The sequence below is a fragment of the Gymnogyps californianus genome, chromosome 1 (assembly GCF_018139145.2).
Source record: "Gymnogyps californianus isolate 813 chromosome 1, ASM1813914v2, whole genome shotgun sequence".
Lineage (NCBI taxonomy): Eukaryota > Metazoa > Chordata > Aves > Accipitriformes > Cathartidae > Gymnogyps > Gymnogyps californianus.
Window position 1 is genome coordinate 117,175,669 of NC_059471.1, and position 14,002 is coordinate 117,189,670.

Here is a 14,002-nt window from a genome sequence, read left to right on the forward strand (position 1 = left end):
CAGGCCTGCCCCTTTGCAACTAGGCCCACGCATGCAATTATTCTTTTGAATGTGCCAAACGAACATCCTATTCAGGCACTGCAGCCAGCCAGGAAACCTAACAACCACTTTTCCCACCCCCACCCCCTGCTGAAGCCTCAGAGGATGTCTGCCAGGCCCCGAAAGGGAGTGGCTGAAAAACACCCCACAAGTGAAAGCACAGAAGAGCTGGTCCACAAAAACCAGGATGGGGTCTGAATGGGAAGGGGAGCGAGAAAAAGTTTCTCAGACTTTGCTGCTGGGAAATCTGCAGCAGCAGCAGCCGTGGTGGGAGCAGGTGCCCAGCCCGCGCCGGGGCAGCTCCCAGCTCTGCATCTTGCCACCCTCGCTCTGCAGGGGATGGCGTGCACAGGGCTGCGCCTACTACCACATGGGAATTCCCCGGATTAAGGGAATGGTCACTGAACACATCCGGACCAAGAAATCTCAAGACTCTGAAAGTATAGGAGGCCTGGAGTTGGTTTTACGTCAGAGAGATGCACGAACCTACCTAGAAGTCAGACCGCTGGTGGGAAAAGACTCCAGGTATACCCAGGTGCTTATTCAACCACCTTGGAAAGACGGTAAGAAAGCAAAGAAAGAAGTGGTGGGGCTGCTTTGCAGTGGCATAGGGTTTACCCCCACCCCAGAGAATAAAAAGCAGCAGACCACTGTTTCCAAACAGAAGTCCAGCATTCACTAAGGGGTCTCCTGGTACATTATTATTTAAGATGAAGAAGTATTGATACAAGGATTGCAATGTGAGTACAGAATCAGACTGGAAAAATAGGGCACCTCTCACCTGCACCGCTAAGCTGAAAAGTCAAGGAAAAATGTTCCACTTGGAACAATCAAAACAGAAGTTTTTTCTAGTTCTTAATAAAATGGAAAAATAAGAAGTGTCATTTTTGATTCATCCACAGCACTCTGTTTGAACAAAAGTAAAATTCTTTGCTTTGCTGGAGTTTTCCTTAACTCTTTTACAAACAATTCCCTTTTTTAAATGCCATTTTTAACCTAGAACTTAAAATTTCCTTTAAAAAATGTCAGTGAAAGATCCGGCATTTACAAATCAAAACACTTCATTTCAGAAGTGTCAAGTGAAATGTTTTATATTTTTTGAATATTTTATGTCTTTTTTGGCTGAAACATGGATTTCATTTAAATTTGTAGATAATTTTGGTCCTTGTGGAATAATTTTTTTTGGTGAAGTTACTATATGCTGAGAAAAATTCAGCTAATGAATAAGGAAATGGCTGGAGGGAAGCATTCATGAATGGGAAAGTAAGAACTGAGAGGAGATTACTGATACAGTACCTCAAGTGCCGGTTCTAGGAGCTACCTTATTGAATATTTTCTGAATGACCTTGACACAGAAAATAAGAATGAATTAATGTATCTTGAGGGTAAGAGGTAGGGAAGCATTGTCACTAAAGATGAAGACTGGGATATGTTATAGAAAGGGCCAGTTGTCCTTGGGCCTACAATAAGAAACATGAAATGCAGCAATATACTGAATTTCAAGGTATGCAGCAATACTTTCAAGGTCACATGTTCAAAGATTAAGAACAATTTCCGTTCTGAACAGGACTTCATTAGTTGAAAACAACTGAAAAACAAGAGAAATGATCCAGTATACTATTCCATCACAGGACAACTGCAACCACTTATGCAATACAGCCACAAAAATGGCAAATATAATCCTATGCCCAATAGAAGAGGAATTTCCAGTAGCGTTAAGAAAATATTAATGCCATCATACAAGGCCTCCATGTAACTTCACCTGAAGTTACTGATGTTATAAAGCTCTGGTCATCTTTGTACAAGAAAAGATGAATTCACGTTGGAGCTGATGCAAAGCAGGGATTTGAGGGAATGAAGGGACTCAATAGCCTGCCTTGCAGCAGGAGAGCTGAAGCTTGCTGCATTAGTCTATTAAAAAGAAGGCTGAGAGCAGACATAGCTGCTGCCTGTAAATATGCTAGGAGGATGAATGCTAGGAGGAAAAGCAGGTGTTATAGTTAAAAGGTCTTACATAAATGGGCATAAACAGGCTATGAGTAAGGTAGAAGCTAGAAGAAACACATCAAAGAAGGCAATCCAATGGGAGAGAGAAAGGCCAAACCCAGACTACTCTTAAGCTTGCTAAGCTTATAGAAAGGATGAAATGACATGGTGCTCAGGATAGAAAGCAACATAGCAAGCCAGTCTATCCTTTCCAGTCCTGTACTTCCTGATCTATGCCAATCCAAGCAGGGCAACAGCTCAGTGACTTTTTCTTTTGTCACGTTCTCATCTTGTTCTCTACGACCATCACTGATACAAAGAAGGTGGTGAAATAGTATTGCACGACAGAAGTGGCCAGCCACAGCTATGCAATGAAGCTCAGATGTCAGATCTCCAGAGCTATTAGTGAACAGTTCACAACCACTCCATAAAGGATAAAAGCCTGGTACAGGAAAAAACAAAACAGCAAGTCCATTGTAAGTATATCTGTGGTCTCTATGAAAACATTCTAGGAGTACAAAAGGAGGCCAGGTTAGTATGTACATTGCACATCGCAAGATACTCAGTCAGCACCAGGAGTGGATGTTTGAAATCAGTGTCCCAGTTACAGGGACCCATGAATCAGGAAGGATTTTACTTCACAGGAAGTTAGACCGTTTGCTTCTCTCATGAGGTTAAGAAAACAGCAAAAGAGCCTGCTGGCTCTTCCTTTAGGCACAAAACTGGGATTCAACCAGTTCCAGATACAACTGTGTAACCCTGAGATTCAAATGACTACCAAGCTGAAATGCTATGTGTCCTCGCTGTCTGGAAACTACTGTTTTGTGCTTGCAGGAGCATCTGCTTTTGTTTACGCAGGTAACAGGCAATGCTAACAGCTGAAATGTGGTTTGCCGCTGCCTTTTACACTTTCTTGTTGTTTATACCCATGCAGTGAGGGAACCAGAAAGCTACCTGGCCAACACACAAAAATTTTTTACCCATTCAATAAAATTGTAAATAGTGGGGAAAAAAAACTTTAGGCAACAGAGAATCAACCTCTGTCTATGCTGAAAAGACCAATCCCTCTCCTGCCATGCTGAACTTCCAGGGAGCTTTGGGTTACACTGGAGGTGGGGGAGTGTCTGCCTTCTCTCTGTTTGCATCTCTGGGACAGACTTGAAAATAGCTTCACACGTTTATGTGGAGTTGCATTTTTGCACAAATGTGTGAAAGAAACACTCCTTGGGCACCGTCAGGGGATGATCAGATGACTCAAGGGCTAAATGTTCTCACAGCTTTTCCCTTTCAAGGACAATCTGATGCACAGTCTCTGCTTCCTCTGCAAGGAGTGCCAGAACTGGTGGCTCTCATCAGTTTGGCTAGCAAGGGATTCATCATGGGCACAGAGCTTTCATGTCTGGTCCAACCACCTGGTGTCACCTAGATAATGTCCTGGCCATGCAGCACAAGAGGGCCTGTGCCACTGATGGGTTGCTAACCAGCGCTCTATTTCTAGCACCTCCTGTGCTACCATCTGTGGTGATGGCTACAACGGTACCTGCAGGACAGGGTCTGGGGAGCGGAAGTTACTGCTGCACAAGAGCAGCTGACGTACAAAGCCATACGGGCACACAAGGCTGCCGAGGTCTCGCAGGCTGGAGCAGCATTACCTTAGTGCTAGCAGGGGGAGAGCAGAGACCTTGATAAAAATCCTCCCCTGAACAGTGCTGGCATTTCTGCTCTCACACTGATCCTGGCATGACATCAACCATCTCTGTATGTTGGCTCCCAGCATGGCCATTCCTCCCCCAAGTCCCAGCATCAGCTCTCTCAGATCTCAACCCAACACACTTTCCCAGTAAGCGACAGGCTTTTCTCTTTTTATCCTCAGATAAAACACACAAAAAAGTGAAACGTACACCACATAAAGATGCTGCAGGATAAACAGACAAGATGACAGAGGACTGGGTGATTGAAGGGTGAAATGACTGAATACCTGGCATAATCTCCACAGCAAAACTGGGCAAGAGATCAGCAAGCAGCCCTGTCCTGCCTAGAAAAGACAGGAGGAGAACAAGGAGAGAGGTTACTGCACGAAAAACACACTCCCCAGCCCCTGCCTTAGCCTCCAGTCCCCTTCCTCATCAGCCCACTTGCGCTCTGTTAAGTGAATTCCTATCAATCAACCATAGATGTCATCCTGCTTGATGCCTGGTGTCTGCCTCTGCACTTCTGCCATTTCTGTGTCCTTGCATTTTATCTTTATCAGCAGAGCTGGGGGGAAAGAATCTGGAACAGAGCTTCTCCAATCTAGGCACAAAATGACAAGAAGAGGGAGGTCCCCTTAGCGTGGTTACATGGTAACATCTTTCTGGAGTTACGCTCCACACATGCAAAAAGCTCCTGGAAATGCACAACAGCCCTCAAACAGAAGGATTTAGTGTACTTTAAAAATGTACTAATGTAGTTTGGATGGATGTGAAACAACTTTAACCCAAGGCCCTTGACAAGTCAGCCACATGCATCCAACACCTGTGGGTGGTACTCTCCGTGTGGGGCTCCACAACCGCAGAGACAGCCCCAGGAAAGGAGTCTTGAAGCATGACTGCGAGTATGTGCTACTTATTTCAAGATGCACGCGCAACTTTGTGAGATTGTGTGATACAAGGCCAACTCTCAAGCGAAGCAAACCAACCAGGGAAGGATTCGTGTAGAAATTTGGGGAATCACTTTGCAAAGGGAAAAGAAAAAAAAAAAAGCAAGTCAACTTCTAATTTGTGACTGAGTACAAACAAAATCCAAGCCCAAAGGCAGCTTGGTGCCTATTTGTTTTGGCATTGAAAGTCTGGGACACTTCTAATACACAGCAAACATCCTGCATGGTGTTCAGCTGTAATTTACACACACCTGTGCATCGGCAGAACAGCCCTATGTGCAGCTGTGCTGCGTACTCTTTAACATAGCACCAGGATCATGCTAGGTTTTTTAAAGACATGCATAAGGTAGGAAAGCTGCACTCTGAGGAGACACATACATTGTGGATATAACATAACAGAAGCAGCTAAGGGTAAGCCAGTGCAAAAGTGGTAGAAAGCTACCTTTAACCTCCCCACATGCCCTTCAGGTCCTGCACTAAGCAGCACTCAGACACAATGATGAACTGGATCCCAAGTTCCTCAGCCTCTAGTCTGTCCTTGAAGCGTGTTATAATCAAATTCCCACTGTCCGTTTTTTCTCAGTGCTTCAGCAGAGGTTCTGTAGAGATCAAAAATCCACATGGATGCCTGCTGGAGCCATAATAAACACACTCAGGATGCAGGCAGTGCTTTGCAACCAGTTGCAATTCAAAGCTGTCTAGTACTCACAGTAACGCCATCATGATGAGGTGCTCCTGAAGCCTTAGCAAAAGATACAATGCTGATCCTTCAGATAATTTACTGCTTTGAAGGAGAACTCTTGCCATCAGTCTACTGCAACATTTTCATCAACATATACAAAGAGTCTCATGACATTCTTTGCAGTCCATTTTCTGGAAGGATCAAGTGTCCAAACTGCTCACAGCTAGCTTGTTATGGGAAAGTGCTCATGTATGCTTTCTGCTTACAAGATACAACATACATGTGGCTTAAGTCTTGGGTGCCACAAGTGAGCTCCAAACACATGCAACAAATCTATGCCTTCTGTCACAGTATGCTAGATTTACATTACATTCCATGTGCATATTAAATATATTCCTTATTTTCTCAGCACACACAAAAAAATACGCAATTCTTGCATAGGTCTCTGTGTGTGTGTGTGTGTATGTGAACAATGCACACGTGAACCACACACACGCAGAACATATGGGCAGACACAGGCATGCAGCTTGCCTCCCATGTGTTATTATCTCCGCACAAGTTCACATGCAGCCCTCGTCTGAGAGCAGACACCAATGGACAAATAGCTGGAGGTATATAGCTAATTTAGGGCTGGGATTTGTGGTACCAGAGGTAAGGGAGTGACATCTATAAAGAGCAGAAGCTCCATCTCACGAGTCCAAACAGGCGCCTGCTTTATTTTGAACTTACCCAAAGAGCCTTGATCTCTGCTAGTGCTGGGTCTTATGATGCCTCCTGATCCCCAGGAGGAACCGCATGTTCAAGGGGGAAGAAGCATCCCTCAAAAATAACAGTGCTTGAGAACTTGGTAACTCGTTACAAAGACAACCAAAGCAGCTCCTCTGTGCTACCTACGAGCAGTCAAGTATTTCCCTGCTTGTGCAGCCTCACGCGGCTCTGCTGAGTATCTCCTTGGGGAATTTGCTCCCCCTGCCCCGCCAGCAGGGCTCGCACAGCCCCGGGGACCCCAGAGCCACCAGCGGGGGAGGCACAAAGCCCGGGAGGGCCCGAGGCAGCAGCGAACCCCACCACGGCTCAGCCTGAACTCTGCCGCCTTGACCAGCCCAGCTGACAGCCAGCAAGCACAAATCCCGCCTCCGGACTGCCGTGCCCCCAGCAGCTTTCACCGCACCCCAGCTCTCCCCGCTCCCTGTCCTGGGCTGAATTAATTCACTGATAACCCTTCTCCACACCGCGCGCTTCCCCCTGCGTGGGGGAAGCCAACAGGTGGGGGCTGCCCGCCGCCATGGCTGCCCCGTGGTTGCCACGGCAACGGGAGGCTCCCCCCACTGCCCCTCACTGAAGGTGACTTTCCTCCTGCTGCTGCCAGCAACAAGTGGAGCAAAAGCACCCAGCCCGCCAGCCAGCGGGCACAGGGACAGGGTGGCTCGGGGCGGGGGGCAAGGGCCCCCGCTGACTCTCGCCTGCCTGCCCTGTGCAAGCCTGGACCAGGCACGGGCATGCCCCAAAGCCAGGCGGTAGCCAGCGGAGGGGAGCCCCGGATGGCACCACAGTGGGTCACGCAGTGCCCGGAGCTGTGGCACAGAGGGCAGGGTTTCAGTGAGCAAGGCCTCCTTTTGGAACCATGGCTGAAACGCCAGCCAGGAGGCGGCCACAGTGCCCATGGCCGGCGCCCTCCTGGCTCCCTACGCCCAGGCTGCTCCTTCCATGGGCATTAAGCTCACCTCACTTCTCTTATGGTTTTTTTTAAGGAAACTTTAAGGTGGAGGGCTGGGGCTAGAGAGCAATTGGTGGGGAGAAAACAACTTAGTAAAACATCCTGCCAAGAGACCATCTGGCCACGCCACCTCTGCACGGTGGCTCTGCCCACCTGAGAAAGAGGACCGCAGGCACTCCAAGACGTGGCTGGGCACGGCTGCCGAGCCGCAGCTCTGTGCCCCCACCCGCAAGGGCTACGTGTCCTCTGTGCAAGCTCTCACCACTGAGCCCCAGCAGACACCCCTGGCGGAAAGAGGGAATAGACGATTGCCACATTCACCAGGGTTGTCCCGGGCAGCTCTGTTGGAGCTAGGAGCTTGTCCTCGTTCCAGCACAGATCTGGGACACGCTCCCATCTCTATTCCCACCGTGCTGCTGCGGGGCTTTACCTGCCTGCAGCGGCCTCTCACCGGGCACCCCGCAAGTGCCAGGAGCCGGCCAGCCTCGAAGTGCGAGGGAGCCCACAAGCCCCCAGTCTGCACTGGCAGAATGCAGTGGTAGAGGGCAGGAGAAGGAACGGGAGAGGAAAAGCTGAGGGGGTGCAGAGCAGCTCCAGAAGGTACAGAGATACAGAAGAGGTGACCAAGGACAGGAGTTAATACACAAGAGGCAGGTGGGTGATAGAGCGAGAGAGCAAATAGCAGCAGATCAGGGAGGACCTGGAGTCAAGCAGACAATTAGCAGAGTCTGCAGAGAAGAGACACAAAAATAATTAGGGTAAGTGGTGCAGCTGAAAAGAAATGATGACATGAATAAAGTAGGCGCAGGTGCAGTCAGGAACATGGCAATTGGGTAAATACGGGAACATGGTAAATACTGGCAATTGCATAAATGTGATAAATATTGGGTAAATATGGGAATAACTGTTGAATTGGTTTCCCTGTTGAGGACTGCCTCCACAGCGCTACCTGCAGCAGTGGGACCACAGGAGGCAGCAGCTACAGAGCAAACTATTTCTTCCTCAGTGGCAGAGAAATTTGCCAAGCCGTGCCACAGCAAGAGGCCCCTGGCAAAGGACACTGCCCTGAGGGGAGACTAGAAAGCATAGGAGAGGAAGTGTGGCGCTTGTAAATCACATACTTTTCCAAGGAAGCTGCTGTGAGATTTATTGGGAGAGCATGGCTCTGCAATGAGTTCCTCCGTGCTCCCCCGGCTCAGAGTAAACTTCATCCTTTCTTCCCATCCTTCTCTTCAATTGGAGGGAGAAACAGCAGCAGCCCTTCTTGGAGATCAAAGTTTTAGCAGGCAACAAAGACCTCCAAGGAGGCTGTTGCCATGGCTACCTTAGTAAGGGAGGTCTTTTAATCACGTGAGCAGCGTGTGGCTGTCGCTGGCAAACAGGGAGGAAAAGAGGGGTAAAAAACCTTGGCAACAAGTAGCACTTCTAAATGCTGTGAAATAAATAACTAGGAGTGGGCCGGGATAGGACAAGGGGGATTGGACCCAGATTACAAAGGCAGCAGCACAGTGGTCCGGGGCAGGGCAGCAGCGCCTAGCGAGAACAGGACGAGCACTTTGGGGGTGGGAGTACACCAGCAGCCTTTCTGGCATCAACACCTTTCCTGGATTTTTAAGTGGAGGGCTCCCGTGCCGATCACTTCCTTTGCCTGCGGGCACTACCGGCCTTCGGCCATGAAGGCGCAGCTCAAGGTCGGAGAGCCCTCGCCATGAAGCTGCTTACAGACACCTCCCTGGCTGAGATCTGGCCCTCCCATCCCCAACACACGGCCAATAGCACTGACATCTCTGCCAACTGCTGTGACCAAGTGCTGGCTCAGATGCTACTGGCAGCTTTTCAGCGAAACAGAGCGAAATCCTAAAACCATCGTCCTGTAAGAGAAAATTTTGCCAAGAACTTTTCCGTCTCCGAAACCACGTCAACTTTTATAATACAGTCTCTCCTGGCTCACAAGAGACTCCAAACCTGGCTATATTTATACCAGCTACTGAGTCACTTTGCTGAGTAAGAACTGTCTTATTAGCATTGCATGCCATACACACACGTCCCTGTAGAGATTTATCCTCTCTGAAAGCCAACACATGTGTCTATTAGTACATTAATTACTGTACAATATGCTGTGTGTCTATGTATCTACATTCTTTCCTACCTATAGGTGTTAGACTTGATAAATTTTGGGTTTAGCCTATATCGATATTGGCTGGTAATACAAGCTACCAAAGACGTCAGTTTACCAATGTTAAGTGCTAGCTGACTTCAGAAATTAACAAAAACCTCAAGTGCTAATTGTTGTTATTTAAAGCATAACAACGGTAGAAGCTGAAGCTTCTAAAAGATTAATTATAAAATAATATTTCACTAATATATAATTTATGTAGCATCAGCTGCTGAATTGGATGGAAAAAAAAGCAGGCAATAGCTGTCTAGCAAAGCACATGGATCACTAACCAAAGTATCAAACCAATAACTGGGATTAGTGGATCACTTTCCTGCCTCTTCCAGGAACTTGACACATCCTTGGGAATGAAGCCACCATTTCGTGAAGCATGTCTAAGCTATGTAGAATCTAATGCAAACATTGCCGAGCTTGCACAGACCTACGCATTTCAGGGTAGCCAGCTGTGCCTAGCTATACCTACAGCCATTGCTCTATAGCTGTACCAGCTTGGGAAGGGAGCAGTATAGCTGCTTTCACAGGACCCTGCAGCTGATTAGTAAATTCTGGCTCTTGGAAAGGCTTACTGGGTTATATGCAATCCCATGCAATTAAGCTAGACTGCTTCCTGATGTGAGCTGGGTCACATGAAGCTAGGATGGGGTATCCGCTGACACTGCCCTGTACTTCTAATTTGAAGGCTACTCCAGGCACCCTGCATCCACTGCACTGGTAACACTTGCAGTTCCCTTCAACAAAGGCTGCAATGAATGACTTCACTGAAGCCCACTGACATTCTCATATAAAAAGCAGTGCACAGGGGCTATGAATAACAATTTGATTAATAGCATTGTCTGTGTTTCAAGAAGCAGGACACTCAGCTGCTAGCTACTAAGACAGAAATGTAGACCTTTCTAAATTTAGGATTCAGCCTTTTTGATTCAATCACATTAGTTCTAAAAAATAAAAATGTATAAAGTTGCAAATGGATTCACTAGCCCAGCTGTAACGTCAGCAAAGGGTTCTACATTTCTAGCAAAACACATGAGTGCAGAGAGCATCGCTTGACTCCTGTTGTGGAACTGCTAAGCTCTGTACTAGTTTAGTCTTGCTGCAGCAGAAGCAGAGTTCATACAGTTTCCAGCATGCTAGACCCCGTTTGGAGATTCCAAACGCCACCAAAATACAAATAATAGTGTAAATAATAGTGTAAAAATAAAAGTGTAATAATACTTTTTAATTTAAGTTCTTTCCTTACTCTACAGGAGGTTCACTACCAGCCAACCTCCTTCTGTGATTCTGAGGCACAGAGGTTACTATCCTTCTTCCCTTGCCTGCACTGATTCCATTAGAGAGGGTTAAAGTTCTTGACTAAGCAAAACCTACTGAATGGTCTTTTCAGCAAAGCACATAAGCACATGCTTAACATCAGGTATGCTTTATAAATCCTATCAATCAGCTTTGCTGAGCACAAATGAATATAAATAAATGCTTATATGCTTTTCTGAAATAGGCCTGAAATGAAGACAGCACATGAGATTCTCTGATGCTACCTAGAGTTGTCCAGCCACTTTGTGTGTCAACATGACACATCCAGGTGACAAAACTCAACATGCAATCCCATCATGACCCAGGCTGACTGGCTACTTAAGACTTCACTGGAAGTCTCTGCGATTGCTTCCCTAAGAAAAAAGGAATACTTTAATTCACTTAGGTTTTGGATTTTGCTCCAAGTTGTGATAAAGCAGCTTTTGACCAATTTTTAATGGTGCAATTCACTGTATAAACACAGAATCCTCTACTTTTACGTAAGCAAATTTCCATTAATTTATTGATGCTATTAGGTATCTACCATTTTTGCCTCTCAGACCTTTCAAGGTTTCTATGTGATATTAAACTACCCTGTCCAGTAGTATCTTTCTCTAACCTAAACACATCTTTCATCTTGGCATTAATATGAAACCACTAGAAGGGATATTTTCCTATTTCCTTTTCCGTTCTGATTTTTCTGTCTTCCCCCACTGATAATATGAGTGGGTAGAATCTCTGCTCTATTCAAAATTCTAATCTGTGCTTAAATCATGCAGCAGCCCCCAAATAAGCAATGTAAATTATATTTGAAAGACCACTGTCAGCAGGGAGCAAACAGCAATATGCTGTGGGAATCACAGTGTCTCTTGCAGACACTATCCCTCCACTGCTCCAATCGCTCTAACAGGGAATCTGGGTTCCACCCAAACAGCAGCAAACAGCAAACAAAACCCTTTTACCACATGTCCCCTAGGACTGTAGAATTGCTCCGATCTACATCTGTACTCACTGGCTCCCTCCAAGCAGTGGGATGGAATAAAAAATGTCCCAGAAGATGCCAGAATATTAAGAAATGGTATTTTCACCACTGGCTGCTTCCTCCTTTAGCCATCAATGGGGAGAGGTAAAGGAAAAAGAACAAAAATATACCAGCAAAGGTGGAAGGAAAGGAAGGAAAGGAAGGAAAGGAAGGAAAGGAAGGAAAGGAAGGAAAGGAAGGAAAGGAAATGGGTAGGTAACCTGGAATCGCTCTGAAAACTGGAATGTTGCCTCTGTACACACTACCCAGGAAAAGAAATACACACAAGCTGCGCCAAACAGCATGAGGCAGAACAAAGTATGCCCACGACAAGTATGCTTTCATGCTACTGCCAAACTTAGCAGAGTGCTGCACAAAGTGCAAGGTCAGACCCACAGGCTGTAGTGAACAGAAAAGCAGATGCAGTCAAGGTAATGCAGCCTAAGCTACGTGTTTCCTCCCAACATAACCACAACGAACTGGGGCCAAGGACATCATCAAGCCAGCTTCAGAGGAAGGGATTTCTTTGTTTTCCCCCCACATAGTCTTCTGTACACACTGAAAAACAGATTCTTCCTGTTACCATGGCACTGTTTCATCACTGGTGTCTGAGCACAGTTGTAGACACACATAAGAGGAAGACACCAAATCCTGGACAGGAAGGTGAAGAAGGGACAAAATTCAGCGGCCGATCACCACACAGCCACAGACAGCTCCTCTGGAGAGGCTACGTAACAGCTACAACTGCTACCTGGCAGAGGTAACCCCACCTGAACTAACACAGGTCAGTCTTGGGCCTGTTATTAACTAGCATATGATACATAGTCAAACTGTGGATTTAGACAGGGGTATGACAGTGTTTTCTGGACGGACCCATTCTCCAGTTGTCCATTGCCTGACTGACATCTGAAGGAGTGAGGGGAGGTGATGGCACTGTTACAGTCACTTACCCATTCAATCTGGTTTACTTTGTGGCAACAACTACAGCTCCAAATATAAATGCGAATTAAACTCTGACCTTAGCCATGAGAGCAAGAACCCTTGACAGACATGTTCTATCGTATGCCTCTACATATCTCCTACACACTATAGACCCAAGCTTTTTAACGTTTCCTTCACAGGATGTACAGAACCTGTACACCCAAGAACCATGCAAGCATGCTGACCAGACAAACATTGATGTCAGCAGGTCTTAAGGTAAGTTGGGAAAAACTCATCTTACTCTCCTGGGGCAGTCTAGGGGTGAAGTACTACAGCTGGCTCAAGGCAGTGTCAACAAATGTCCCTGAAAGGCCCATTCCACTCTGCTTTTCTCCCCTAGCTGCGACGGGTGATTTTTTGACCTTTACAGTGAGCTGGATTGTGGAAGCCATCACTGAAAGCTAACCCTGCAAACAGGAAAGAAACTGATCCTGCTGACCACACTGCTCAAGGGAACTTAACAGAAACAGAGCCAAGCATGCCTACTGCAGAGAGGACAGGTCCTTTTAGTGGCAGCACCAGCTTAGACCTGATTAGGGTGACTGTGAAACTGCACCTCTAACTGGACAAGTATAATTAGGCAGACAGAAAAATCTCCCAAACTGACACACTCAAGCAGATAAACACAGTGCTTCTTGACATCCCCACAGGTCAGAAGAGTGGGACAAAGGGAATGTTAAAAGACTGCAAAAAGCATATGATTTGATGTCTTCTGGGTGTCTATTTTTAAAAGACTCTGTCTCAAGTGTTCACTTTGCTGCAAGTTTATTGTTTTATGCCTTAAAAACAAGGGTTCTGACTTTCCACAGCCCTGCACTTTCTGTAGTCATTTATGCCTGTGTAATGTGTGAGCAGTGTGGGTGTAAACATTACTATTCTGGTTTGGTAGCGTTTGCCACCCACTTTGCCTAGGTGTGAATGACTGCACAAGGTGCAAGGTAATGGTGAAGGTACTGCGGGGACTGTTCTACATAGATCTTACACCTATAGTAATATGGTGCACAGATATGTAGAGAAAGCGAGAGAGCAGAAGGAAAGATACATCAGCTACCTGCTGAAAAAGCAGTCTGGCAAGAGGGCTTACCAAGCACAAGCAGCTCCACTGATTCTTCATTCTTGCCCTCCACATCATCCGGTGTAATAATAAGGCAGTAATAGAGACCACTGTCTCCCCACATCAACTTCCCAATCTGAAGGTCCGCATCTGAAAGGCAAAAAATAAGAGTCAGGCCTTTCCTCCAACACCTATAGGAAGAGTGAAGTGTTGAAAGCACTGGGTCCGTGTCCCAAATCTGTTTCATTTCCTTACTAAGAAGAGGGGTTAACCTTATGCAGAATATCACACTATTCAGGAAAAAACAACAGGCTCAGGACTCTGTGGCTGTAAGTGGGAAGACACGTAATGCTGCAGAGGCAGCTCACTCTGCGAGTGCCGAGAGCAGAAGGGGTAACTAATGTCACTCTCTGTCCTTCCT

The 14,002-nt window shown here is 46.5% G+C and overlaps 1 protein-coding gene across 5 annotated transcripts in view; it reads right to left on the minus strand.

The window, feature by feature from the left end:
- The window catches only part of ILDR2 (immunoglobulin like domain containing receptor 2), a 38,570-nt gene that overhangs the window by 13,637 nt on the left and 10,931 nt on the right, over window positions 1-14,002 (minus strand). For 3 of the 5 annotated variants that reach the window (XM_050897642.1, XM_050897634.1, XM_050897628.1), the window contains exons 3-4: window positions 13,612-13,731; window positions 4,004-4,060 (exon numbers count right to left, since the gene is read on the minus strand). In XM_050897642.1, coding sequence (XP_050753599.1) covers window positions 4,004-4,060; window positions 13,612-13,731 — 177 coding nt within the window. The remainder of the gene's footprint in view (window positions 1-4,003; window positions 4,061-13,611; window positions 13,732-14,002) is intronic. The other 2 variants (XM_050897664.1, XM_050897652.1) reach the window with 1 other exon arrangement.